Raw genomic sequence first — 26,545 nt, 5'->3', positions numbered from 1 at the left:
CTTTGAAATGGATACTGGAGCGAGGCCTGGCACAGGGCGGCTTGCCTCAAATGAACAAGCGGGTACTGCTATTTCGAGAAAAAATGTAGTCATACCATCGCTAGAAAGAAGTCTCGTATAACAGGGCGATACCGGTGTTGAAAGGGAGGATACGAGGAGCAATTGGAAAGGGGAAGAACCATTGGCGCGTTTCGAATTGCGATACCTCTCGATTCATCACATTATGAGCAAGCTAGAAAAGTACAACAGTTACCATATACTCAAGGCATAAACCTTCTTATCTTTCTTGGCGAAGCTATATCCATCATCTTATTAATTACTACAGTACCCTTCAGCTGGCGAAGACTCGGAAGTCGACCAGTTGCACAACTCTATCAATACGAAGCCCTTGATGCTTCATCTAATTCCTTACTCCTGCTATTGAGCACGTCCAGGTACGAATCATACACACGCCCATCAAACTAACTACCAGTAGTGCCTTGCATCTCGTCATCTCATAGCAGTGAAAAGCACATGCCCAACACGATTTCAGATCCCCTTACCATCCTGCCGCTCATCTTCTTCCAGCCTACGCACACTCTACAGTGTCCGCATCAAGCGTCGCAATGCTCGAGTACGTTTATCTAGACCAGCGCGAAGTGGTTCGACCAACCCAGTGCCTACGAAGACACCAACCTGAATATCAGGATTGGACTCTGCATTGAGCAAGTTCTCAGTTTCGTCGACTTGATGCTGTGTGTAGATTGGTTGCTTGAAGGGATCAGTCGATGCAGATTGGAAAGCGCCAAAGTCGTCGTCTTGGTCTGGGACTGTTGGTACAGTATTGGGGGATAGTGAAGAAGGCTTTGGCTCGCTGCTCAAAGTAGCTGTACTAGCATCGTGAGTCTGAGGGTGAGAAGATGGGGTTAGGGGGGAGGTTTGTTCTTCCTTCCATGCGTTCTGAGCAGCTTGTGCATCGTTAACAACGTCAGTGGCTTCGCTGTGGTGCTCAGTGACCGAAGAAGTTGATGCGGAGGACGTGGACATGGCGATTCGATCTGACATTTTGCTTAGTTGACCTAGCGCTATAATAATCTTCTAAGTTCTACAGGGAAAAAAAAATGCAAATTAAGTCCACGCGGAGCTCACACTGTGCATCGAGTGAAATTTCTCACAATGCTTGCACAAGTGAATGGTTGAAACTTCGTGTTGGGCGCGGAGGCTACAGACAGAGCACACTAGACAGCTCGAGGTAGATCTGTTAAATTTGAGTCCTGACAAACTTTTCCATAACCGTCATTCTAAAGCGCTGGAACGCCTTCCCAATGATGAACACCAATGCCTTAACAACGTTATTGACGGTATTAAATGCGCATAGCCTCTCTCGCAGTGGGCTCTCTCTCAATTTCGTACTCGATCTCGCGCTTCGGACCTTTGGAGTCCTTCGCGGACTTCTTCTTCGGCTTGGGCGGCGGCCCAGCGGGGCGTTTGCGCTTGAGATTCGCGAGAGTCTTCTTGAGCGCTTTTGTCTCCTCGTCTTCGGACTCGTCCTCCTCCTCCTCCTCGCTACCACTGGCACTGTCGCTCTCATCCTCGTCACCTGAAGCTTCATCTGGACTCTGACCGCCAACCCAATCCTGAAAGTCCTCCATCTCGTCATCTGTCTCACCCTCGATGTCGCTAACATACTCGACCTCGCCGACACCGTTCTCCATCTCATTCTCATACTCGACCTCGTCCTCCTCGTCCTCGATGCCACTGTCGAGATCCTCATCTCGCTCAACCTGGCCTTCTTTCTCCAAGCCTCGTAGGACCTTCTTCCATACATTGGGCTCGACGTTGAGGGGGCGATCTCCATATGCGCCGGAGCGGAGGCGCTCGATAAGTACGCGCTCAATTGCTCGCTCGACCTTGGCGGCAGCCAATGCCTTCCTCTCTCGTCCATCCTCTCGCCGCCGCACCTTGGGCGCCAGTCGAGGCACGAGCCTCTCGCCCAATCGCTCCTCTTCCTTTGCCAATTTGCGGATGCGGATGTTGACTTGGGTAAGTCTCGTCAAGCGCTGCTTGTTCTTGTGTATGAGAAACTTGGGGAAGTATGCCAGGTGCTCGTCGACGAGCTCAAGCGCCTTGGAGTAGTTGCTCGGTAGCTTTATGCGCTCCCACCACTTGGAGGGAAGGTGCGAGCGTTCGATGGCCTTGATGTAGAGATAGAGAGAACCAGTCGCGGGATCTGAGCGGATGGTGGCGTAACGTGAATTGGCGAGTGGGCAGGCCTGTTTACTACAAAATCCAGAGACATTGTGCTCGTTGCGACAGAAGGTTTGGTCTTTCGTCGTCTTCAACTTGAAGGAACAAAAATCACCACCGATTACGGCCCACACTAGCTCGTCTGGAAGAAGTCAGGATTCCGGTCATATAGCTGGTCCTGAAGAAGAATTCGCATACCTGAAGCCATGATGAAAATGGCGCGAAAAACGCTCTACTACAGTACGTTCGGACTGAGCGAGTACGTCAGAAAGAGTAACAGGCTGCGGTGGTGATAGGTGCCTCTGGCCGGCGCAGTAGAGGAGCTGAGGAGGTGTTGGTGGTGCGGGCTGTTGTCTGGTTTTCGTTACAATGTTGGCGTGCAATCATTTTTCTGTAACTTTTCGGTGGGTCCCTGCGCCCAGACCACCTGCGGGCGGAGAGCGAACCGTCAAGGCCCATTACCAACACCATGCGATGTGATAATTCAGCGCTCGCGGAATGAGAGCTTTCATCCCGTGTTTCAGTCGCAGCCGTCGTCGTTTGGTCTCCAGCATTGCAGTTTGCCCAGTCACGTGCGCCTTCCATTCGTTCGGTAGGCCGCGAAGCACGCCACTACAGTATGGCATTAAAGATCGCATACGGGGGCCCTTGAGCACTCTACAGTATCGACCACATTACTCTAATCCGTTGAGACACGATGAACCGACCATATATGCCCTATCCACCGCTTCTGGGAAGGCAGCCATAGCCGTCATTCGCGCTTCAGGTTCGGCATGTACAAAGGTACAGCCTCTCTATCATGCGTAGCTAAACACCATGCTCAATGCGCAATAGATATACCAGGGACTCTGTCCATCGACTGTCTCGCCGAAGCCTCGTTATGCTGCCCTCCGCAAGCTCTATCGTCCTCATCTACCACCCTCACCCGCGACATTGCTCGACTCTGGCGCACTCGTCCTATACTTCCCCGCACCGAATACCGTCACTGGTGAAGATGTCCTCGAGTTGCACGTTCATGGCGGCCCAGCTATTGTTCGCGCAGTCTTAGCAGCCATACCTGAGTGCGCTAGGGCACCTGAGGCCTCTCACATAGCCACGGCTTCGATTCGGTACGCAGAGCCTGGCGAATTCACGCGTCGCGCCTTCGCCAATAACCGTATGGACCTACCCCAGATCGAATCCCTGGGCGAGACACTGTCTGCCTCGACGGAACAGCAACGTAAACTATCGGTCCGCGGCACAACATCTTCGCTAGCAGTGCGATATGAGCATTGGCGCATGCTGTTGCTGCAGGCGAGAGGCGAGCTGGAGGCCTTGATCGACTTTTCAGAGGATCAGCATTTTGACGAGTCCCCTGCTGTACTATGTGCGTCTGTTGCACATCAAGTCCGCAGTTTGCGCGTTCAGATGGAAGCACACGTTACCAACGCTGTTCGTGGAGAATTGCTACGTAATGGTATTAGTGTGGCTCTGCTTGGGGCGCCTAATGCCGGGAAGAGCAGCTTGCTCAACCGCATTGTCGGAAGAGAGGCGGCCATTGTATCGCAGGAGGCTGGCACAACCAGAGATATCGTAGAAGTCGGTGTCGATCTGGGCGGTTGGCTTGTCAAGATTGGAGACATGGCTGGTCTGCGTAGGGCTGGCCTTGTAGGAGCGGATGTTGTGGGTACAGTCGAGCAAGAAGGCATCAAGCGCGCTAAGCACCGAGCGCTCGAGTCTGACGTCCTGATCGTTGTCCAAGACGCCACAACCGAGATGGATCCCGAGGTTATGGACACAGCGAAGCAGTGCGTAGATCTCGGAATCAATGTGATAGTCGCTGTCAATAAGATCGATCAACTCGAGGCTATCAACAGCGCACAGGAGGCCTGGAAAGCCAAGCTCCAGTCTGCATTGGGCATCTCCCCGGATCGCGTGTGCTACATCTCTTGCAAAGAAGCCTCGTCACCAGATGCTGGCAATCTGCCGTCTTTCCTCAACACTCTCCTCGATACCTTCAAGGATATGACTTCCGCCCTGGTTCCAGATTCGGAGCCCGACCCATCGATCTGGCAGGAGTCGCTAGGCGCAACCGAGCGTCAACGTGTGCTTCTTACCGAATGCCTTGGTCACCTCGAGACCTTTCTGACCACCGCGGCGCCACAAGCCACAAATTCCTTGCCAGGCGTGCACGTCCTCGGCGATGAAGCAGACGAGGTCGACATTGTGGTCGCCGCAGAATCCCTGCGCTCGGCCGCCGAAGCACTAGCCCGGATAACAGGCAAGGGTGAGAGCGGCGACGTGGAGGAAGTGCTTGGGGTCGTTTTCGAAAAGTAAGTTATACATCCCATGCATGTATAATTTCCAATCTTCCTTTTGTGTACATTTTCCTAGAACGTTCTGCGCATGCTCGCAAGGCGTTTTTACACTCGGTACCGTTTTGGCCCCATGGCGAGTGAGATTGCCCACCTAGGGTGCACTGCCAGGAACAGCCACTACCGTAATAGTGTTTGACGTCTGTGCGAGCAATAAGAGCACAGGGAGGCAACTGGACCGGTCCCGTTGCCCTTGCGGCTTACGTTATTCCACGTTTTTGGTGTCTTAGATTGCAGACGATTTGACTAACAGCGTGGGGATTGTAGGTTTTGTGTCGGGAAATAAATCGCGCAAGAAATAACGGATGAAGGACTGCGGCGCTGCAATGCAAAGATGAAGGATGTTCTATTGATTGGCGTGGATGTATATGCCTCCAGGGCAAACTACGGTGATGCTACGAAGGGGAAATCTTTCCAGACCAGCTGGTGGAGCTCTAAGTACCCAATAACGCCAAAAGGAAGAAAAGGGAAAGGAGTGCAAGATGTGACGATTGTCATATATGTTGAAGAATCAAAACAAGAACAGAAAACGCCGAGAAAACGCCAAAAGACTCCATCTCTAAATCCAGTACCCCATCCTGATCCGTGGCTCACTGAAGAGCATATCCCATCCTGTCTAACGCCTGAATCCCCCTGTTTTGTTATCATGATGTGACCGATCATCCATATCCAGATGTCCATATCCAGGTCCCAGAACTCCATCGCTTGTTAATGCTCAGCCAAGAAAGAAGAAACAGAAAACATGAGGAGCAATTGTTGTACAGGTGCTGATAGGGGACGAAAAAGAGTGCAAAGATAACAACTGGAAGTACGAGTACAAGGCCTAGGCCAAATGAATACAGGGTGTTGGAGGAGTGGCGCTCATGGTCGCCATGCGAGGAGTAGTGTACGGCGAAGCATCTGGCCTAGCAGATGGTAGAGATGAATTGATAGTCGGCTCGCCATCTCTCCCGTCGTTGTTTGCGGAGCGTTCTTGGTGCGAGGCGGGGCCTGTGGTGGTGTTTCGTGATGATGTGATCAGCCATGGGGCATGGGCAATTGTAGGCCCTGTGCATGGTATGATGCTTTGACGTAGTGGCGGTTTGCGGGAGCAGCCGCTAATGCTTAGTTGTAGCCGCCTCGACCCATTGTGGTGATGCTGTTGGATTTCGTGGGTTGGTGATATGGGTGCTTCTTCGCTTGGTAGGTCTTCAACGTTAGGTATCGTTGAAGTGTGAATGGGTGGTGGCTTTAGTTGTATCCGCCTCGACCCATTGAGAAGATTGGCTTGAAGGTGTAGGTGAAGTGAAGAATGGTAGACGTTGGGAAGGAAGTTGAGATGGAAGGCGTATGCTTAGAAGATGGCAGAAGGTGGATGACTGAAGAAGAGGATGGATGGATGAATGACTGAAGATGAAGTGCTTGACTCAGAGGAACGCCGTCGACTTATATGAAACAATGGAATCTATAAGCAAATGAAAACACAGACTAGAAAAAGATGTACGTCTTCGAGGTGTGGGTTGTGACTGATTTCTGCCTCTGCCTGCTCGCCAGGCATCTTTATACGTGCACGTTCACCTTTCCCTCTACCCTCCCACTCACCCTATGCGTCCAGCGAACCACAGCACTGGATCGGGGGCGCACCCTGGTCGAGGCATCTAGTCATCCACCCCGTTACTCGCCGGACGCTGCGCCGTTGCAGACAGGAATAAGTCCCAGGGTCTGTGTGAGCGCTGAGAAAGGTGTGGCAGTGAACGCTGGGATAGGAGCCGCAAGCGCACGGATGATGGGCTGGCGCGGCTGATGGACCCTGGGCATCCTTTTGCAGCCCGGGCGCGGTGGATTAAACTGTGCAGATGTGGGTGCTGGGATTGTACAGGGCGTCATTGGCGAGTCCACGAGCATGTAAGAGTGCCGCCCTGGAGCAGACACGTCCTCGAGGAGTGCGAAATTGGTGATGAGTAGGGTGCAATCGCGTGGGGGGGAACGCAGCGACGAGAGGTGTCTGCCTGCCGAGAGACACCATATTCCCCTCTCGCCGACTTGCGTCTCCTTCAACTCTCTGCTGCAGGCAGGGAAGACGTCGTCTCAGCGCATTGGGGGTTCGTGACACCGACCGGACTGTACTTTTATCGCCGCAACTCACTGTTTGGCCTCTACAGTACTTCGGGCGGGGCAACCAGACGGGCCGACCATTGATCGACGAACACCTCCTACCACTGTAGGAACTGCGGACTCGAGAGTCAATTATCGCACGTTGCACACTGCTATCAGTGGCCATCTCTGTGCCTTGCTCGCTTCTGGGGGCAGCATTCCGTGGATGCGGGCAATTCGGTGTCCCGGTAAACCATCTTCGCGCGACGTTGCAACGTCCCGTACCAAAACGAGAGGCCGCCTGAAGGCTTGACATTTTTGAAACGGCGAATCAACATGCCAAAACACAATTTTCCCAAGTTTCAAAGCTTCTGGGGAATACAGCGCAGGGCGGAGCGTTGAGCTTTGTCAGAACGCCCATACGCCATCTCTCCACTGCACTTGACGCCACTCCTATGCCCGACCGTTGGTGCCTGATTGCTGGGAAGGATGCAGTTGCATTCTCATGTACAGCACTCGGCGACTCATGAGTCTTCCGCTAGTTTCAGCGCACAATGTTCTCTTCAGCTGTCCTGCTCTGCATCAGGTACCCGTTTGTTGCGCTAGTGCGCAGTCACATATTCCAATTCAGGATAGCTGCCGCTGCTAAATGCAAGCTCGGAGCCGGATGCATTCCCAAGATGTATTTTGAGATGCAGGTACAGACTTCGCATCGCGGTGTCTACAAAGGGTGGGGGCAGAGCGAGGTTGACCGGCCAGTAGTGAAAGTCAATCGCGCGAGAATGTGCAAAGGCGAGTATTCAAAACTGCTCCCGGCAGCCGAGAATAGGTCGACATTCACTATCATCGCACGGACATGGCTTCGTATGCCCAATCAATCCTCGGACAGCGACTTTACGCTTCGAAGCTTCCATGACGCCCATTTGGCACGGCCACGGCTCCACACTCCAATCGCGATACCTAACCGCATCCCACACCGAACAGGGCGTGTGAAACATCCCCAATACATCTTGCATATGCGCTCACATGTCTTCTTGGAATACTCATTATCGGGTTCAGCCACGTTCGTATGACAGAAGCAGAAGGAAGGCCACGAGTTCTTCATGCAAGCGACAACCCGGCAACTTGGAATGGAATTTCGATAAGAGCACAGCAGCGATTGACCCCTGAAACTATCTATGGAATCCGATTATGCATACTACCTACGTAGCGATCTATTGCGATAGGATCGACTTCTTAGCTAGGCAGACGCTTCTCGATCCTTCAGTGCATTATCGTGACCGGTTGATGGAGAAGGCAATGGTGCATTGCTCCAAAACAGACATTGCGACACCGAACAACCATCCCAAGAATAGTCCTTTTTGACACGGCGACAATTTGCACCGACTCGCCAGCAATCTTGCCCCATTGCCGATTACGCGTCGCCGAATCTCGAAGCGCTCGTCGTGCATCGTGCATTTCTACACCCTCGATCGCGAGGCTGTCTGCAGGAACCCATTCCCATCTCTCATCAGCCTTCGCCCCCAAAAATAGACCGACCCCAACCTAATCACAAACAGCCGCGACAAGCGCGCTTCCAGCAGGGATGTAGCACGTAGGGCTGACGCCCTGACTGCGCCGTGACGATTAAAAGTCAGCCATTTTCCTGAAGTGGTCAAGTAGGCTAAATGCAAGCAGAGCGTACTTGATTCGTTGTGAGCTGTTGCCCAGAGCTATTTTGGTGCATTGTCAGCATGGAAATGGCTCGAAGAAGAGGTATTTGATCGGGTTTGTCAGGTAGAAGCCTCGATCTGGATATTTTTGGGGCTGCGAGTGAGGTTAAGTGCCCCGATTTGTATTTGTGAGCAATCCATCACGTGGGAATTGCAAATCAATCTCGAGGAACCTTTGCACACCAGATCGACGCGCCCCCACGAGGGACTTGACATCTCGATCTGGTGGTCTGGCGACAGTTTCGTTCTGCAACCTGTCAATACTACATGGCACGAAATGCTCCGACTCATCACTTCCGGGCGTAGGTGTTAGCACAGTCCGCCCGCCAGCCTTGCTTTCTCATCTGTTGTTACCTCAATACAAGGCTGCGGACCGAACACATGTTCATTGCACCCGAGACCTCGCCAATTTTCGCTTCTCAAAAGTAGTTCCGAAATCCCCGAGTACCGTTGGACATGACGCCCGCCCTATCCCCACGATACGGCACGGTACTCCGCCGCGAGGCTATGGGACAAGGCTACGGAAGTCGTGAACTACTGTACTCCAGGGCACAGATCTAGACTTTCATCATGTGCTTTGAGACGTCTTGGCCGCATAACTGACCAAATTGAGCTAGATTGTTGGGTTGGATGAAGACACCGGAGAATTGGGGGTGGCACCTCTTGGTACCACATGCGCAGAAGAATGGGAGTCATCAGAGTCGAGTCGTCACCCTCCCTTTGCCTTACAATTGCCTTGTCGTCAAGATCAACATCGCCACCTACCGTCGCCCCCCATTTCATATTAATCAAAGAGATCACGATGTTCTTTCGGACTCTCCGAGTTTGTTTATAGCCGATCGACAGCCCTGCGCGGGTAATCAGCCTTGTGCTCACACAGGGCTGAAAGATCGGCAGAAGATCTCTACGATCACAAACCCACCGTCCTGGTAACACGCAAGGTTGGCATGAAACAGCGAGCGTAAGAACAACGTGACAGCAGGTCAACAACGATGTAAAATTATTGCGCAAACTGTGATCGGTGAGTTCGAGCAAGTTATGACTGTATCCAAGCATTGTAACAAAATAACGTAACGATAGGCGCAAGTTTGCCTTCTACAGCCTTGTTGACATGCGAGCAAAAAGTGAAAGCAGCAGATCTGCCGTCGCTTCTCTATTGTCCAGGTTAGCAATGCACGCACAACGCCTTCTCTCAACACTATGAAAATAGGTTGCAAGCGCCGGCTCGCTAGAGTCTTCTATTTGCAAATACTACGCAAGTCTGCTTACGCGCCCACACATAACAGCCCCACTGGATGCACTGCCAACACGTGCGAAATACATCATAAGTAGGACAGAGCGTAAGCAGAGCCGCAAACATCGCACACGTCAAAGCAGTGTGCTACTATCCCACGCTCTCTGCCACGCACGAGAAGGACTATCAACGCGGCTCTTTGGGGCTGTACGTCGCTATTCTGTATCTGAAGTCGCATCTTCACCTAGCTGGATTATTGAAGAACGCTGGAACGTTGGGGACGAGATGTGACATGTAGGTTGTGCTCTTTTGTTCGGAGAGAGAACAGACATGGTGAGATACGATAGCAGTGCGAGTGATTATAATTCCCAACTGCCTTCCTTCTCCTTTTGGTGAACAACCCACCCGTGTCCCACTTTTTGTTATCAGTGTAATTCCACTCACCCCCAAAACAAGCCCGCGTAGCTCTTAATTTCCATTTCTGCTGTACGCACAGTCCCAAATGTCAACCAACACCCTGCCGACCCTTTACGCACACTCCAATCCACTCTCAATCCTCCACAGCGGGCCGTTCCGCCGAAATCCTCCCTCCCTCGTTCCTTCATCCCTTCATCCTGACGTTAGACGTAGCTGCCTTCAAGGCAACCTCCACAGGCCCCAAAAGCCCCGGTCCATGTCCTTGCTCCTGTCTCAGGTTTTCTTCCGCGTCTGACAGCCCGTGTCAAAACGCCACCAACGGCACAGCACGGACTAGAGGAGTGGTGTCTTACAGACTCCCTTGTACCCCAGCCACCGCGTTTCGATGAAACACTGCTAGTCAGCGTACAGGAGAGGTTGGCGGGGGACGGTTTGGGGGCTGATAGATAGGACGCCTCGATGACAGGAATTGATTGTGTACTACATACAGTGAGAGAATGACGATAAATTTCTCAATTTGAGTACGCCTTGACTCCAACATGACAATCACTCCGCGAATAACTGCTCCGGGGAGGAGAAAGCAGTCGAAATGAAGTAGTTGTAATGTGGGGAATTGAAAGTATAGTGATAGTCCGGGCGTTGCAGAACTTAGGTGGGATCTAAATTACTGCGTCGCAGTGGTCTTTGCCAAATGTACTGTACTACAATACATTTATTATGCGGGGCCGCCTGAATGAGCGAAAAATGGGCCAGGTTCTAGTCTGGTCGAATCAGGTGTCCTTAGTGACTCGCAATGGCTGACGAGCCACGACTACTTTCGGTGATCCCCCCTAACAATCCTAAAATCATAGATGCAGACAGCTACCCTGGCAAAATGCCTATTAGCTATTCAGCCACTGATCTTGGAGTAGATCAAGCGCTGAAAATCTCCTCTCTGGCTCCCATTGCAGCATTTTGCGCATAAAAACCATGAAGTCCTCTTTACTCTTGCCTTCAAGATATACATCTACATCCTCTAGGGTGTATTCCGGAATACTCGCAAATCCCTTCCACTGGGCTAGTTGGACTACATTAATCACGGTCTCGGCTAAGCTGGGGCAAACATACCATCGTGGTTCCAGTACGCTAGAGTCTCGTCCGCTCGACGCAAAAGGTAGCTGGGAGGTGGACCGAGCAAGGCAATCATCTCCCCTAACATTCGGGCGTTGGATAGTTTTCTGTCAGTGCCGCCAGGGTGAAACATGTGCTCGCCTTCGAAGAGGTCCCAGATCTTGTGTTTGTTAGAATAGCGGTGAAATCCGGGTTTGCTCAACGCACCATGACTCCAACGTTCCAGATATCAGCCGCAGAGGTCCACGGCATGTAGAGCATGACTTCAGGGGCGCGATAAGCTTCGGGCTGAACGAATCCCTCGTGCTGAACTCCGATCCGGGCCATTCCCAGGTCTGTGATCATGCACCTTCCGATGCCTCTCATGTCTCGCTGTAGGTTAAATTCACGGGACTTATAGATGACGCGGTTTCCGTCCACCTTGCGCAGCGCTGGTTCGTCAATCTCTGACTTCTCCCATGGTTCAAAGACGGACGAGTCGGAGCAACTGAGCATGATGTTTTTGGCTTGGAGATCTACCGCTTAAGTGAGTAACTCGAATAGCATAATGGGTTTAGAGCCATTACCTGTATGCACAACTTTTGCTCGGCCGTGAAGATAATCAAGGCCTGCAAACACCTGTTGGAGTGATGTCTTGAGCATATCCTCAGTGAGACTCTTTGGATTCAAAGTCTGCTGGAGGTCATGGAGGCTTGCCAGGAGCGGCTCCATAACTAAGCAATGATGCGTGCCTGCTCGTCCTTGAATTACAAAAGAGTCTAATAGCGTCCTCACAAAGTGAGCCCCAGCATGCGACGCCTGGGTGGCGGCAAGGTGTTTTAGCACCTCAAGCTCCCGGCTAGGTTTTTGCGATGAGATGCAGACCTTAAGGGCAACGTGTCGGTGTTCCCTATCCAATTTTAGCAACTCGTTATCCATGGGGGGAGGGACCACTTCGTACTGCAAGTCACGGCAGAACCATACGGTTGAATTAGAGCCAAACCCAAGCTTCCCAAGCACTTGGTAGCGGTCTTCAAAAACCTCCCCAATGCGAACTGGGTAGAAAACGGATGGGTCATAATGCGGCAATCGCTCCTCTTCGATTTTAGTCACAGAATCAAGCGTTGTGAAGCCGGAGGTTGGAATACGATGAAGAGGCGTTAGCGAGCGACGCCGAAAGGCAGAAATGTTCCTGAAGACGGCTCTCATTAATTAAACTGTAATGGACACAAATTTAGTTCAAGCTTGCTCTCAGTAGTGATGCCTCGCGCGCGTCTGAATTGGGGTGGGAGAGATGTACTTGTAGCGAGGTTGGATGCGGTTGGCTTGCTCAGCCACAGCTCATGTTGCTTACTTAATGCTCACGATACACCCCTGTGTGACTCAAGGTCAAATCCGGAAAAAGCTTTGTGTGAGGGTAGATTTCATTTAATTGTTAATCGGCTATTTTGGTACTTTGGATTGACTCGGCGCTCGGGCGAGCTTCCCACCCCTCTTCTCTTGTTTTCCTCTTCGGGGTGCATTGAGTCTGAAAATTGGCAGTTGTTGATTAGAGAAAGAGAAGTGAATGCAGTCCCTACTTGACCCCTTTAAGGATTGTCGACAAGCAGGGGACGGGGAGATGGTGGTGCCTTGCCTTCGGTCAATCAGACATAGTCCCTTGAGAACCAAATCAAGCAAAGGCGTTGTTCCTTGAGGTGATAATAAACGTATGGGCAATGTTCAAGACTGCTAAGAGATACCTGATGAAGCTAGTCTCTTGTCTCTTACTTCGTCGAGCACATACCTCGCCGCAACGCTGAGTTGAGGCTAGGCAGCAAGTGTAAGCTAGCATTACTTCTTGACGAACATCGCACTATCTCGTGAGAAATGGTATCTACATAATAAATCATAAACGTCGCTTCCAAAGACATGATCAGCAGCTACGCGCTATAAGAACTAACATAGTACTGCGAGTATGTCAGCGATTTAATCCAAAAAGTAGCAGACCTGAGATACATACCGTCAGCACTGACTCATTGTCGCCGTCATCTTGCGGTAGATAGACGTAAAGTACGAGAGCGTGCTCATGACAAAAGCCTGATAGTCGTTAGGTTCGCCGACTATAGTTTACGACTTCACTCACAAGCAATAACCCTTCCACCGAGCCTACCCACGCTCATGACTTTCCCCCAGTCGCGACCGTCAATCCTTACCAAAGCCCATCCCTCGTCGCTGCGGCCATCAGCACTCCCAAGCTGCTTCATGCGGGTGCTCGGATGAGCAGCGATGCCATTCTCGCCTCCTACGACCTGACTTGGGTCCAGCTCTGGGTTGTTGAGATCCGTCCAGACGGACGAGATACTCAGTGCATCCGTCCTGATGCTCATCTTTAGACACCCGTGCATGTTCGCCGCCAACTCCAGTCGTGTTCTGGATGCTATAGTCCCACTACCAGACTTGGTATCCGCCAATGCTAGCTTGGTGAACCTGTCGCTGATGCTCTTGAGCTGCATGAGTGGCGGAAGTACGATGTGTACATCTGGGTCCCGACATTGCGGCTCATGTAAGCCAGCTACCGTATCCGGCGCCAGAACTCTGACGGGTATCTCCTGCGTGACGATTGTCTCGCGATTTCCTCGGCCGAATTCGTCGTCGAACGGGGCATCAAAGCCGTCGTCGTTGTTTGCAGTTGCTGGGGGGAGCGCGTTCGAGGATGCGGTGGTAACAATGGTGAGTGCCAGCATAGGCATATTGTCCTTCTTTGTGAGGCGAATCTGGGCAGATGTCGCGTTCAATGCCGACTTGAGGGCGCGATTGAGTGATGTAAGTGGGACTTCGAGATTGATGACATTGTTTGCCGCAGACTGGACGAAGATGTCCCTGAAGATGGAGTCCTGCACAGCGCATTAGGCTCAGACAGACCAAAGAGGTGAAGCAGCAGGCTTACAATAGATAGAACACTGCGACTTGTTAGAAGATATTGGCACAAGACGTGACGCATCCACTCACGCCCACACTTGCGTGCCTTGCTCCGGTATGATAGTGAAGCATACTTGCTCTTCGCTGAGCTTCACCCACGCGAGCGGGCCGAGCGAGTTGAGCGACGCAGTAAGCTCTATAGAGCATTAGTGAAGCCCCAAGAACACCATAATGCTCCCACATACTCGTAAAGGTGGTGATGTTCTGTATTGACGCCTTGAAGCGCATCTTGTTCCACGCTGACTTCGAACTGTCGCGACGCGTCAAGAGCTGTGGGCGCGTAAGGTGCGCCCGTGCGCGCAACGTCATCAGTTCCTGAACTGTTCATCAAACACTACATCATCTCTCACGATATTTTCGCATACAGTGCCTCCACAGGTTCGGCGTCAGCTACAGGCAATACTGGGACATAGGCGTTCTTGGAATCTTTTTTTCTATTTGAAATTTATCTAATCATGAGATGACTTCTTCAGTCAGCCTTCAACCAACAATTCACCCCTTGTTCCCCAAGACGTCGTTTTGTCTACGTCTGCCTTTGAACCGAGATTCCCGTGCTTGACACAGTTGTCTTGGAGTATATCTGGTAAGGGTCAGGATGTGTTCTAGATTATTTTTTAGAATACTAACCTGTCCACTAGTGCCTTGAATCTCATACTTGCCGGCGCCTGAGATGGGTACTGTCTTCCTACTCTTCGTCGTGGCGGTACATGCAGTGAACGATATCGTGCCGAAGTTCGGTGTCTGAACAAGCTGACCAGGTGTGACCTGATAGGCTTGGACGAACCAGTTGGCGGCGAGAGCTGTTAGTCGCTCTGGCTCAACACCAGCAGGGGCTGCGAGTGTCTGCGTCGTTTGCTTATTCTGCGTTTTGTTCTCCACGGTTACGGTTCCTCCAGCAGTTGCCATGTTAACTGTGACGGTGATGGAATTGCCATTTGCGACTGGAACTGTCGAGGTCGTATCTGTCACTGGTCCTGGGAAGTAGGCAGAGAAGCTCTTGAGTGTGCTGTTATACACTATGCCACCACCGAGGACGTAGTCTTGTCTGAGGGTATCACCGATGCCAATCCATATGGACAGCCTATTCGCGCCCGACAGGTTGGGCACAGTGAAGGTGCCGGTAACTGTAGCGAAAGAGTCTCCTTCAGGTGCTTTGAGGACACCACCTCCCCGGTTTAGGTCGAAGGCGGCAGATGCAGTGGATATCCAGCAGCACGCTATGCTGAGGGCCGCAGCGAATCTCATGGCTGACGCTGTGTGGCTACGTTGACCAATTGGAGCGAAAACTGTAGATACAATAACATGGGCCAATCAGCTGACTTTGAGCGATCCTCTGATATGCTTCGAGAAGCAGGAGAAGCCTGGCGGTTTAGCAGGAGAAGTAAAAATATGAGAAACTGCAGCTGACAGCAGAACAGGATTATATTGATCAGGGGCCCGTACCCGGTTGATGAAGATTCTGTCGACGCAACCAGGTCTTGTCTCGCTGCGGAAGCTATTTGGCAGAATAAGAAACCGTGTTGTCACAACCGGCTGTACTGCAGGATAGTATGGTCAGTACGCTTCTTTGCTTGCTTCACATGTTGCCCTGCCTGGTCTGGTATCTAACACCCAATAGGATCGCGAGCACATAGCTTGCTACACGAGTGCCCAGCAACTGGTCACCCCCCATTGACGAGGAGAACCCAGGCAATATAAACAAGTGAGAGTTTTGTTATCCCGCGGCCTTGGTATGATTGATTGGATCATTTGATGGGCTATTACGGCGGCTTGGCACGAGACGAAGCACGATGGAAGAGGTTCGTGCAACCTTGTCTTGACCTCCGCATTCATTAACATAATCCTGGCCAATATGTCGCCAAGCCACCCAAGAGCGCTCATAGTCACGAGACATCCTTACACGCGTGGGGCGTCATCCATTTCATCGCCTTATGGATTGACTGCCGAACGACAGTCAAGACAATGCAATATTCGTCCACTTCCAACGAGCGCGGCGTGCGGAGCCTCTCGGGTTCAAGGAGACTCACTTCCAATCAGATGTACGACACTACGAGGTTTCTGACCATCGCGATCACGGTTTAAGCAGAAAGTCCGAGACCACCACGTCTAGTATTACCTATTAGCAATATCGATGCCCAATACAAGAGAAACCCTGCACGATAAAAGGTACACGACCTGATTTAGCAATTGAAAACGTTGAGCGTGGGGATTAGGACCTGAATGGAGCATCCATGCACACATTCATTCACCCACATCCTCCCGGTCCGATATAGTGCTACATAATCTGCCCAAAACAGAGCGATTGCTAAGCGCTGTTTAGCACAACCTACCAGGGCAGTATACGATGTCTCCTCGGCATCGTCACTGCTTATCCTTGTAGTATCAATACAACCATTACAAAGGTATAAGAGACTAGGTGCTCTGAGGGTACTAGTCCTGACCACTTCTACTTGCTACCTCTAGAAATTAACCTAGTCACGATGAAGGTATTATCTGCTACGGCACTCGCGCTCCTTGTGCCCGCGAACGCGCTATTGCGTTTTCCATGTGCCCAGCTTGTGATTGACAGGTTAGACCCATTGGTCACGCCTGGGCAAGCACCTTCACCGCATCTGCATCAAATATTGGGAGGAGTGAGTTCAATGTAAAAAGTTCAGGTTGAGCGACAGGAACTGATGTGTCACAGAATTCCTTCAATGTCACCATGGCCCCGGAAAAAGACATGCCTAAGGAGTCAACGTGCACTTCCTGTCAGTTCAGCGAAGACTTCTCCGTAAGTTGACCCCGACGTTTTTAGTAGCAGGATATGCCAGCTAACAACAAAGCAGAACTATTGGACTGCGGTGCTGTGAGTCTTGGAAAGGCACGCGATGCGCGACTTAGACAACAACTCACACCACAACAGCTACTTCAAGGCCAGGAATGGCACGTACAAGCGGGTTCCACAGATTCCCAACTCTGGCTTCAACGGAGTTAATGGCGGCATGACTGTCTACTACATGCAAGATGGTCTATATAATTTCCAGCAAACGTCCAAGGTTCAGGCCTTCAAGCCCGTAAGCCATTAGCTTCTTGTGCCACGAAGTGCCTAGCCTCGTCCAGGACACGAAGACTGACTAAAGAACTAGGGATTCCGCATGTTCATCGGCGACGTTAACGCCCGTACAAAGGAAGAGGCTGAGCGCTTCAGGCAGCTCACCTTCACATGCCTGGATGACATCAATACTCGTGACCCGCAGACTTTGGACTTCCCAACACAGCCATGCAAGACGGGCATCATGACTGCAGTTCGCTTCCCGACGTACGTGGACATACCATTGCAGACTTCAATATCCTGTCCTTCAACCACTCCACCCGCTATTAGGGTTGTATCATGATGCTAACTCACCAACAGCTGTTGGGACGGCAAGAATCTCGACTCGCCCGATCACATGGCACACATGTCATACCCCGAATTCGGCTCCTTTGAGTCCGGCGGTGCATGCCCCGCTTCGCATCCTGTCCGCATGGGTCAGTTGTTCTATGAGGTCATTTGGGACACCAGCAAGTTCAACAATATGGCTGACTGGCCCGCCGATGGAAGTCAGCCATTTGTATGGAGTTTTGGTGATGGGTAAGTCGATGATCACAACGCCCGACCCGTATCTTTAGGGCTCTGGGGCTAATGACACATCAATAGTACCGGCTACGCGAACCATGGCGACTACCTCTTCGGCTGGCAAGGCGACGCGCTACAGCGCGCTCTCGATAACCCGTGCTACCAGAACTGCCCTACGCTAAAGACGCAGAATGCAGCTGCTATGAACAAGTGCACTGTTCCCCGCGTTGTCAAGGAGGAGATTGACACCTGGGTTCAGGAACTTCCTGGTGGTCATCAGGCGCAGTATGTTAAGAAGAGGTGGACCGATTAAATCATCATTTTTCAGACTAGATCGAGTACGTAGGAACTTCGAATAGTGCGCTCAAGATTGTTGTCCTTTCGCATTGTCTATAGAGTTTTGGTACTGACATACCTGGATAAAGTGAACTATTGTGGGAAAATATTAGATCATAATGCTGATGAAACGTAACGGAATCAGGACCGTATTCATCGAGGTCATTTGTGCATTTCTTGCTAGCTCTTATAGCCCCGGAAGCCATGAAAGCCCATGACCTATGTTTTAAGACCTTTGGACGGAGCCGCACTGGAATTCGGTTGACCAGTCAAGTGGGAAATTATATGAGCTACATCTAGAAGTATGTTTCTTTGGGCGGATCTGTTATGCGGAAAGCGAAGGCACACCCTCGGTTGCTGCTCGCGCCGGGGTATGCTCATGGCTAGCGCGATCGTCCTATAGACCTTTTGAGCAGCTAACCCATCTTGCTCATACACTTATGACTACGCTAACATCTGTTACGCCATTGATTCTAACAATCCTACGTCCGGAGGTGTGTCCATCATTTGGTATTGCCCAGATGCAGGCTTTAAGGAGCGGTACCTATTCCGACCCCGAGGCATCTTCTCCACACATGCATACCGGGCAGATTCTCGGACTCAACTAGTGAAGTCAAGAGGAGAAGACGCGCATAGACTCTGCATCAACCGACGAAAACCTGCCCGCGGCCCAGAGTAGTGTACAATCGACGTCAAGGGCTTCACTGGAACCCCGCAATTAGGCTGCTTCCAGCTTCACGGTAGCACTAGTTACAGCAACTGTTCCTGACGATCTCCCATGGTTCGCTCAGCTACTGGCGGATGATCCTCCTTCACAATTTTGCCTGCAGCAAATGATGCTGTGGAGTATTTGGGGTAGCAACACGATGCCGGAACCCCGCAAATACAAGGACCGGGAGCTTCGTAGCTTAAAAGTAGGGTTAGGTACAAGATTTCTCAGGCACTGGAAGGATTTCAGGTTTGACTTTATCGAACTGGTAGCCTAAGATGCGGTACTATAGTCTTGTTGCTTCGGCATTCGCGTTTGCTGGTTCTGTAGTTGGTACGTTCAATTCTCATGACAGACGATCCGTTTCGAAACTAACATATCCAATAGCGCAGTCACCTACCGAGCGAGTCATCCCGACTCTTCCCCCTCAGATCAATGCTCTACCCAGTTTAACCCCAACTATCTACGATGAAAGCGCACCAGACGCTCAAAGCTGTCCCGGCTATAAGGCCTCTAACATAGCCAACACTGGATCCGGGTTCAGCGCGGATCTGACCATCGCTGGGGCGAACTGCCGGGCTTTTGGTAACGATATCACGGACCTGGTCCTAGAGGTCAACTACCAAACCACGGAGCGATTGAATGTTAGGGTATATCCCAAGCATATCGCCCCAGCGAATAGCTCCTGGTTCATTCTTCCTCCCAATATCGTTGATCAACCGCAGTGGGATGGCAAGACAACTGCGAGCTCGAGTGATCTGAAATTTGACTGGAGCAATGAACCCTCCTTTCAGTTCAAGATTTCGCGAGTTAGCACAGGCGAGGAGCTATTTTCGACATTCGGGCATGTCATTGTTTACGAGGACCAATTCTTGGAATTGGTCACAAATATGGTTACGGTACGTAGGCACTAGTGGACCTCACCTGTGAAGGGTCAGTGATTAATCTGTGCTTGACTAGGATTACAACGTTTATGGTCTGGCAGAGAACGTTCGTGACTTCCGGCTAGGAACAAACCACACTCAGACCTTCTACGCAGTCGACGCAGGCAACTCAGTCGACCGCAACGTCTATGGTGTGATTCCATTCTACCAAGAAACTCGCTATGGGACGAATGGATCCGACAGTACTTCTCACGGAGTCTATGCTCGTAATGGTAGGTCTGTCGTTTGTACTACCTGCTTTCGGTCGTTAACAATCATATTATAGCCCATGGCCAAGAATGGTTGCTACGCGAAAACACAATTACGTACCGGACCTTGGGTGGAAGTTTCGACTTCTACTTCTTGAGTGGCCAGAAGCATGATGGTAGCTCTAGCGCCCTTACCACGATTTCGCAGTTCCATCTAGGGTGCATTGGTACTACGGCGATGCAAATGTACTGGACCTTTGGTTTCCATCAAGCTCGTTGGGGATACGAGAACATTTCCGTTGTTCAAAACGTCGTTGACAGCTACCGAGCTGCCAATGTTCCGCTTGAATGCCTCTGGAACGACCTCGACATCTACGATCTGTACCGAGACTTCACAAACAACAACGTCACGTATCCATTACCGGCTTTCACTCACTTTATCGAAGGACTACACGCGAATGGTCAGCACTACGTTCCAATCATCGATAGCAACATCTATGTTTCCAATCCGAATAATGCAAGTGACTCCTACGGCCCGTACGAGCGGGGTAAGGACCTACAGACCTTTATTCGCGATCCTACGACAGGTGACTATTACTTCGGCAACAACTGGCCCGGCTTTAGCGTTTGGGGCGACTGGCTCATTCCATCCACTCAAGCATGGTGGACCAACGAGATCCTCACTTGGCACAAAGGTACCCCGTTCGATGGTATCTGGATCGATCTCAGTGAAGCAGCATCATTCTGTGCCGGGTCATGTGGTAATGGCCGCCTCACAGATAACCCTGTACATCCTCCGTTCCTTCTTCCTGGCGATCCGTTGACATTTGACTTCAATTACCCCGAGGGTTTCAATATATCAAATGCCACCGAAGCAGCATCAGCAGCAGCCGCCTCTGCCTCGCAAGCCTCTGCCATCTCTGCATCTCCTATCTTGCCTGCTGCAACGACTACTATCCAGGGCAGGACGGAGCCGACCCTCGGTGTGCGAAACCTCAACTACCCACCGTATGTCATCAACAATGTGCAGTCTGGACATGCATTGGGTAAAAGCGCTATTGCTCCAAACGCGACCCACAATGATCAATACAACACGACAGAGTACGAGATGCACAATCTGTTTGGGCTACAGATCTCAAATGCCACCTACTACTCACTGCTTGAGCTGTTTCCGGGACGCAGGCCGTTCACCGTTGGCCGGAGTGTCTTTGCTGGTAGCGGCAAGACGACGAGCCATTGGGGCGGAGACAATACGAGCACATGGGGAAGCATGTTCCTGTCTATTTCTCAAGCTCTTACTATGGTATGTTTGCTTTCCCATAAGCTTACTGTAATTGTATACTGACGTTGCGAAGATGATGTCTGGTATCCAAATGTTCGGCGCCGATACATGTGGCTTCGCCCGCAATACCGACTTCCAACTGTGTTCTCGCTGGATGGAACTAAGTGCCTTCTTGTAAGTTTTCATGTCCTTATCAATAATGAAGACAGATATGGCTGACACTATGTAGTCCGTTCTACCGGAACCACAATGTCAAAGCCACAATCGGCCAAGAAGCCTATCACTGGTCTTCTGTCTCTGAAGCCTCCCGCCGAGCCATTGCTGTCCGCTACAGCATGCTGACCTACATGTACACGCTATTCTACTATGCACACACCAAAGGCGAGACTGTCATGCGCGCTTTAGCATGGGAATTTCCTAACGATGAGACCCTACGTGAGACGTATAGCCAGTTCCTCCTTGGGCCCTCTGTTCTGGTAACGCCTGTTCTTTTTCCCAACGTTGAAACGGTCAATGGTGTATTCCCAGGTATTGGTGAGGGCACGCGCTGGTATGATTGGTATACGTTACAGGAGGTTCAGGCGAGCCCAAGACAGAACGTTACGCTCAATGCACCACTTGAGCATATCAATGTTCATGTTCGTGGCGGTAGCATTCTCCCGCTCCAGCAACCCAAGTACACCACAACCGAGACGAGGAATACACCATATAATATCTTGGTCGCACTTGACGACAACAACGAAGCCGAAGGGAGTCTTTATCTCGATGATGGAGAGAGCTTGCATCCGAATGCGACGCGGCTAGTTCATGTTAGTATATCCTTGCGCTTCCTTTACAATTGTATACTAACACATGTCATAGTTTTCGTACGCCGATAACTGCCTCTCATTCTCTTCCAAAGGCAACTACCATGCCACTCAGCCCCTCGATAAAATTACCGTCACCGGTCTCTCTGCTTCGCCCAATGGCCATAAGCGCAAACGGGGCAATCTCCCTAACGGTACGCCTCAGCATATATCAGGTACTTATGGCGCCGAGGAGCCGTATTCGGTCAGCCTGGTTACTTCATATGAGAAGGGCGTCTTGAAGATCACGGGCACGGAAGCTTTGACGAAGAGCGGCGCCTTTGAACAAGATTTGAAGCTGTGTTTTGCATGGTAGATGATCGGAAATGTAGAGAAGCGATGAGGCACTTGCCACTATCTTTTATAGCTAGCGTTCCATGTATTTGGGACTACACATACTCAACGAAGTCTCTCACCACAAGGCTGAATAAGTTCAAACAGTATCTGAATCATGGATGCATGAAGATCGCCAACTAATTTATATCTCCACCTACACGAGGTTAGTGCGGGGTTGCTCTCACCTGACAGTGACATCTTCATCCATCCTCCACTATTACACATATTTCGACTTCACCTTCACCATGACTAAACTAGTCGTGATAGTTGGCATAACAGGCAATCAAGGCAGTTCCGTCGCCAAATCATTCTTACAAGATCTAGAATGGCGCATCCGAGGCTTAACGCGGGACCCACACTCCCCAACCGCACAAGCTCTAGCCGCTCTAGGCGTTGAAATGGTACAAGCTGACCTGCACAATGCGGCGTCCCTCCAAACCGTGTTCAAAGGCGCCAACCTCGTCTTCAGCGTAACCGATTTCTGGACCCCGTACCTCAACCCTTCCAACCAGGCGCGAGCAAAGGAACTGGGGAAGACAATCGGGCGCTATGCATATGAGCTTGAATACGAGCAAGGCAAGAACATCGCCGATGCCGTGGCCCGAGAAGTTGACGGGCTCGATGACGTGGGTTTTATAGCGAGCACGCTGTGTAACGCGCGGAAGAGCAGCAAAGGGAAATACAAAGAGTTGTACCATTTTGATTCGAAAGCCGATGTGTTTCCGGACTACGTCGAAGAGAAGTATCCGAATCTAGCGCGCAAAACGAGTTATCTCCACACGGGGTATTTCTACACGAGTTGGAAGATAATGCCGGGACGGTGGCTGGCCAAGGTAAATATTGAAACCAACCGCTGCGTCACTCTGTCAGTGAGCTTCCTTCCTAACAACATTTAGCTTCCCGATGGATCCGTGCAAATGCAGTGCCCAACGGACCCAGGCGTTGTAATTCCCCATCTGAATCCTCGAACGGATACTGGACCTTTTGTTCGCGCCTTGCTTCAACTCCCGCCAAAGTCCACGCTGATGGCTGCTAGTGAGTGGTGCACATGGCCTGAATGGATCAAGGTGTGGGGAGAAGTAACGGGCGTTAAGACGAGTTACAAGCAAGTCAGTGTCAAAGATTTTGATGAATATATGCCTGGTGGAGCGGGGCAAGAGATTGGTGAGATGTTTGAATTCTCGTCAGAGTTTGGATACAATGCTAGTCAGCAGGACACGCTAAAGACTTGGAATTTAGAGAAGGTGAGTATCCCGTCCTATCCTTCGTATATGCATATTGATTTCTGACATTCGTTCACTAGTTGGGGATGAAAGTGCCAACGATGGGTTTGCGAGAGTACATTGAGTCTGAAGACTGGGTAGCAGCAGGTCATGTCCCTGCTTAAAGAAATATGATCCAGTATTTGTTCCTAATAGACTAGAATGACAAATCAATCGCTGCATAAGTTGGGCCACGAACTCTTTGATCGTGATTGTAAAGTCCTTTCTACATACTATAACTTGGTATGCTGCATTTATGACACTTTAGACGGAGGTCCTAGGTTCAACTTCGTCTTCTGGTTCACAATCTTCCACGTCAAGTCCATCAACCGTTCACCCAACTGTACATCATTTGCCTTTTCACTACCCTGCTCCACAATTGCGGGCGGGCAGATATACTGACCACTCTTCTCCGCCTTCGTCGCCGCATACATCGTACTCACACACCCTTCAAATTGGCTCTTCTTGAACGGCGCAAGACCAACGCTCATTGCATAGCCACCAAGTGGATACGCCTCGTGGATGTGCACAGCCGACTGCCGGGTATCGACGATGCCGGGATGCGAGGCGTTGGAGAGAATGTTAGGATATTGAGAATTCAGGTGGCGATCAAGGTACTTGGCGTACAAGATCGCAGCGAGCTTTGAACGACCATATTGTGGCTGTGGGCCATAGTCCGTGTTCAGCTCGTCGAGGCTCTCGAATTGCGTCTCCTTGGGCGCGTTCTCGTGTAGGTTGGATCCAAGCTGTACAAGGCGGACTTTGTCACCCTTCTCCGCTGTCGACTGCAAGAGAGGGAGGAGATGAGACGTGAGCACGACGTGACCGAAGTGGTTGGTGGCCATGTGTAAGTCGACGCCGTTCTTTGCCAGTTGATATGTCATGATACCTCGTCCGGCATTGTTGATCAGAATGTCTAGTCTATCCGTCTTCTCGCTAATCTCCTGTGCTGTCTTGCCTATTGCTTCCCAATCTGAAAGATCGCAGGGTAGCCACCACCCTATTTGCCTTATCTTCGCCCATCTCTTCTGTGATTGCTTTGATCGCATCGTTGGCGATGTCTTCGGACTTGGAAATGATAAAGAGCTTCTCAATGTTGTGTGATAGCAGGGTATGTGTGCATCCATAACCAATACCCTCTGAGCCTCCAGTAATGACGGCAACTTTGCCAGAAAGATCAGGAACCTCATCAAGAGAGAATTGCGACTCTTTTGGCGCAAGAGCATGGGCACCTCCCAAATTCTCAGCAATCGTGTTCTTCGCGGCTTGGATCATGCTGGGCGATGATACCGGTCCTTTGAGTCTATCGGTATTGGAGGTAGAATATGATCTCGGGGTAATCTGAGATATTGAAGCTCGTAGGAGGAAATTTTTGCAGGCGCAACGTTGGACGACAAAGGCAGGTCTAAATAGGGTGGAGGACAACATGGTTACCAGATCTCCCTGGCAGTCCCCATTCTAAGGGTAGATCTGGAATCTGCCAAGAGATCTGTGACGTCTCCAGGGGTCATCCAATACCATTTTGTCTTGATGTCAGTACGAAATGATTTAGTCCATTCCCAGACGATTGTTCTGCACAATAAAGCGAGAACGGTGAGCGCATGATTGCGCGATGACGCGTTGATCGAACATGACGAGCTATACTCCATTCACCTTAGTTTGTTTCAGCTTATCGATAAAGGACGCGACTTTTGCTCGCGAGACCCCGTGATTCACCCGATCGCGAATTACCGCTGTCGTCTGGCGAAGCGCTATAGCTTTGCTATAGCCGTACAATAAAATGGCTCGGGATCAGAATAGCGGACAAGTATGTTTCTATTAGATTTCAACCAACTAGTTGAATTCCAAGCGCTGCCTTCTCTTAAATTGTACATCAAGCGCATCCATGGTGTCGAGGTTGCCAAGTCATAAAACTAACTCGACACAGAGAGCTGTGACACGAGACATGTCTACAGAAACTCAGGCTAGTGTCACACCTATAAACCCAAGCCTCTCACTCATGCATCGGGAGGATACTACTACCCCGGTCGCTGTAAGCACCGCAGCTAGCACCGCAGCTAGCACTGCAGTCAGCACTTCGGATCTCAACACACTCCCACCAGACGTAGCCGAAGCTCGCAGAACCCGAATCAACCACGAGCTCGTCACCATCTTCAAGCGCCCGTGCCCACCAAACAGCACTCCCACAGCTAAAGGCATAGGCCTATACACCCATGTTGCAGGCCCAGTCAAGATACCAATATTTCCCCATGAGAGGTACATGGAAAACGACCCTGAATACCTACCGGTTGGTGGACCGAGGGAGGTGGGGAATAAGACAGGATTAGAAGGCCAGACTGCTGAAGAAGTCAAGAAAGTCTGGCATGAAGTCATGGATGCAATGCAAGAGGAGAGAAAAGTACTCGGGCCCAGGAAGAGGAGTGCAAGAGAGCTGAAGGAAAGGTATGCGGCTTTAGATGTACCGGGAGCTAGGGCACCACCTCGGTTAGAAGCGCTGGTAGTGCCACAGGTCGCAGGGCGGGAAGATATCGTTGCCCCAGAGCACAGCACGACGCCCCAAAGCGCGGGTCTGCGATTGACTGGCAGGCGGCCCTCTGGAGTAAGCGGACTTGCGCATGAAACGGGAGCTACTGGTGACGTTACTATGGGAGGGACAGAGATCGAGAGACGTGGAAGCGGAAGCGCGTTGAAGAGCGGAAATCAATATTATCCCAGTCGGGATCCGCGCATACAAGGACGAAAATGACCATCATACGAAACGTAGAAGGAATAGCGGGCGGGCAAAGAGGCGTAAGCGTACTCTAGAGCTCGTGAAGAGGACGATACCTTGTTCACGCCGAACCTAGACATAGGTTCATCTGCTCATGTGGAGCCGAAACGTCTGTCGATGGGTATAACTGTGCTTCACAAGTTGTCGAAGAACATGAATGTGTATATATAAATAAAAGGATGGATTAATGAAGCTATTCATTGCAGTTT

General features: G+C 51.0%; 11 protein-coding genes across 11 annotated transcripts; 5 read left to right on the top strand and 6 right to left on the bottom strand.

Moving 5' to 3' along the window:
• Nucleotides 1-579: 579 nt before the first annotated feature.
• Nucleotides 580-1,026, bottom strand: K460DRAFT_354797 (uncharacterized protein; the record flags this gene model as incomplete). The annotated part of the gene is made up of 1 exon (XM_040931821.1): nt 580-1,026. One exon carries the CDS (start codon nt 1,024-1,026, stop codon nt 580-582), a length of 447 nt encoding a protein of 148 aa, XP_040787498.1.
• On the bottom strand, nt 973-2,577 carry K460DRAFT_336717 (Mak16 protein). Its single transcript, XM_040930981.1, has 2 exons — nt 2,425-2,577; nt 973-2,368 (listed from the first exon to the last, which is right to left on the bottom strand). The coding sequence occupies exons 1-2, from the start codon at nt 2,432-2,434 to the stop codon at nt 1,344-1,346; spliced, it is 1,035 nt and encodes a 344-aa protein (XP_040787497.1). The 5' UTR covers nt 2,435-2,577; the 3' UTR covers nt 973-1,343.
• A 147-nt stretch (nt 2,578-2,724) lies between these two features.
• K460DRAFT_284552 (tRNA modification GTPase mss1 mitochondrial precursor) lies at nt 2,725-4,542 on the top strand (the record flags this gene model as incomplete). The annotated part of the gene is made up of 2 exons (XM_040928743.1): nt 2,725-3,009; nt 3,061-4,542. 2 exons carry the CDS (start codon nt 2,725-2,727, stop codon nt 4,540-4,542), a joined length of 1,767 nt encoding a protein of 588 aa, XP_040787496.1.
• Nucleotides 4,543-7,175: 2,633 nt separating this feature from the next.
• Nucleotides 7,176-7,821, top strand: K460DRAFT_100701 (uncharacterized protein). The gene has a single exon (XM_040926488.1). It carries the CDS (start codon nt 7,208-7,210, stop codon nt 7,724-7,726), a length of 519 nt encoding a protein of 172 aa, XP_040787495.1. The 5' UTR covers nt 7,176-7,207; the 3' UTR covers nt 7,727-7,821.
• A 2,647-nt stretch (nt 7,822-10,468) lies between these two features.
• On the bottom strand, nt 10,469-12,385 carry K460DRAFT_310910 (kinase-like protein). The gene is made up of 5 exons (XM_040930171.1): nt 12,067-12,385; nt 11,693-12,015; nt 11,334-11,641; nt 11,124-11,286; nt 10,469-11,073 (listed from the first exon to the last, which is right to left on the bottom strand). Exons 1-5 carry the CDS (start codon nt 12,312-12,314, stop codon nt 10,898-10,900), a joined length of 1,218 nt encoding a protein of 405 aa, XP_040787494.1. The 5' UTR covers nt 12,315-12,385; the 3' UTR covers nt 10,469-10,897.
• Nucleotides 12,386-12,818: 433 nt separating this feature from the next.
• On the bottom strand, nt 12,819-14,299 carry K460DRAFT_365866 (Hus1-like protein). The gene is made up of 6 exons (XM_040933260.1): nt 14,252-14,299; nt 14,097-14,202; nt 14,035-14,047; nt 13,231-13,981; nt 13,108-13,184; nt 12,819-13,054 (listed from the first exon to the last, which is right to left on the bottom strand). The coding sequence occupies exons 1-6, from the start codon at nt 14,292-14,294 to the stop codon at nt 13,028-13,030; spliced, it is 1,017 nt and encodes a 338-aa protein (XP_040787493.1). The 5' UTR covers nt 14,295-14,299; the 3' UTR covers nt 12,819-13,027.
• A 290-nt stretch (nt 14,300-14,589) lies between these two features.
• K460DRAFT_385626 (concanavalin A-like lectin/glucanase) lies at nt 14,590-15,311 on the bottom strand (the record flags this gene model as incomplete). The annotated part of the gene is made up of 2 exons (XM_040935545.1): nt 14,590-14,646; nt 14,694-15,311. The coding sequence occupies 2 exons, from the start codon at nt 15,309-15,311 to the stop codon at nt 14,590-14,592; spliced, it is 675 nt and encodes a 224-aa protein (XP_040787492.1).
• A 1,235-nt stretch (nt 15,312-16,546) lies between these two features.
• K460DRAFT_284081 (uncharacterized protein) lies at nt 16,547-17,977 on the top strand (the record flags this gene model as incomplete). Its single annotated transcript, XM_040928708.1, has 7 exons — nt 16,547-16,699; nt 16,753-16,839; nt 16,895-16,914; nt 16,972-17,122; nt 17,195-17,367; nt 17,461-17,679; nt 17,746-17,977. 7 exons carry the CDS (start codon nt 16,547-16,549, stop codon nt 17,975-17,977), a joined length of 1,035 nt encoding a protein of 344 aa, XP_040787491.1.
• Nucleotides 17,978-18,987: 1,010 nt separating this feature from the next.
• On the top strand, nt 18,988-23,760 carry K460DRAFT_394710 (glycoside hydrolase family 31 protein; the record flags this gene model as incomplete). The annotated part of the gene is made up of 10 exons (XM_040936010.1): nt 18,988-19,042; nt 19,097-19,608; nt 19,670-19,865; nt 19,919-21,144; nt 21,197-21,297; nt 21,353-21,932; nt 21,985-22,123; nt 22,497-23,137; nt 23,201-23,548; nt 23,608-23,760. 10 exons carry the CDS (start codon nt 18,988-18,990, stop codon nt 23,689-23,691), a joined length of 3,882 nt encoding a protein of 1,293 aa, XP_040787490.1. The 3' UTR covers nt 23,692-23,760.
• Nucleotides 23,761-23,820: 60 nt separating this feature from the next.
• Nucleotides 23,821-24,841, bottom strand: K460DRAFT_405204 (NAD(P)-binding protein; the record flags this gene model as incomplete). The annotated part of the gene is made up of 2 exons (XM_040936817.1): nt 23,821-24,510; nt 24,563-24,841. 2 exons carry the CDS (start codon nt 24,839-24,841, stop codon nt 23,821-23,823), a joined length of 969 nt encoding a protein of 322 aa, XP_040787489.1.
• Nucleotides 24,842-25,303: 462 nt separating this feature from the next.
• On the top strand, nt 25,304-26,540 carry K460DRAFT_416279 (uncharacterized protein). Its single transcript, XM_040937791.1, has 2 exons — nt 25,304-25,373; nt 25,494-26,540. The coding sequence occupies exons 1-2, from the start codon at nt 25,347-25,349 to the stop codon at nt 26,310-26,312; spliced, it is 846 nt and encodes a 281-aa protein (XP_040787488.1). The 5' UTR covers nt 25,304-25,346; the 3' UTR covers nt 26,313-26,540.
• The last annotated feature ends 5 nt before the right edge of the window (nt 26,541-26,545 follow it).

This window comes from Cucurbitaria berberidis (assembly GCF_010015615.1).
Source record: "Cucurbitaria berberidis CBS 394.84 unplaced genomic scaffold K460scaffold_3, whole genome shotgun sequence".
Classification (NCBI taxonomy): domain Eukaryota; kingdom Fungi; phylum Ascomycota; class Dothideomycetes; order Pleosporales; family Cucurbitariaceae; genus Cucurbitaria; species Cucurbitaria berberidis.
Note: the sequence above shows the minus strand (reverse complement) of the source record. Positions and strands in the feature narration are given on the sequence as shown.

Coding starts and splice junctions, on each gene's coding strand:
- K460DRAFT_416279 (XM_040937791.1), top strand. CDS start 25,347: ATGGCTCGGGATCAGAATAGCGGACAA. Junction 25,374..25,493: donor GGGATCAGAATAGCGGACAA/GTATGTTTCTAT, acceptor AACTCGACACAG/AGAGCTGTGACACGAGACAT.
- K460DRAFT_310910 (XM_040930171.1), bottom strand. CDS start 12,314: ATGAGAGCCGTCTTCAGGAACATTTCTGCCTTTCGGCGTCGCTCGCTA. Junction 11,642..11,692: donor AGCAAAAGTTGTGCATACAG/GTAATGGCTCTA, acceptor CTTAAGCGGTAG/ATCTCCAAGCCAAAAACATC. Junction 11,287..11,333: donor TCTGGAACGTTGGAGTCATG/GTGCGTTGAGCA, acceptor AACAAACACAAG/ATCTGGGACCTCTTCGAAGG.
- K460DRAFT_365866 (XM_040933260.1), bottom strand. CDS start 14,294: ATGCGCTTCAAGGCGTCAATACAGAACATCACCACCTTTACGA. Junction 13,185..13,230: donor CGGTGGAAGGGTTATTGCTT/GTGAGTGAAGTC, acceptor AACGACTATCAG/GCTTTTGTCATGAGCACGCT. Junction 13,055..13,107: donor ACAATGAGTCAGTGCTGACG/GTATGTATCTCA, acceptor ACATACTCGCAG/TACTATGTTAGTTCTTATAG.
- K460DRAFT_100701 (XM_040926488.1), top strand. CDS start 7,208: ATGTTCTCTTCAGCTGTCCTGCTCTGCATCAGGTACCCGTTTGTTGCG.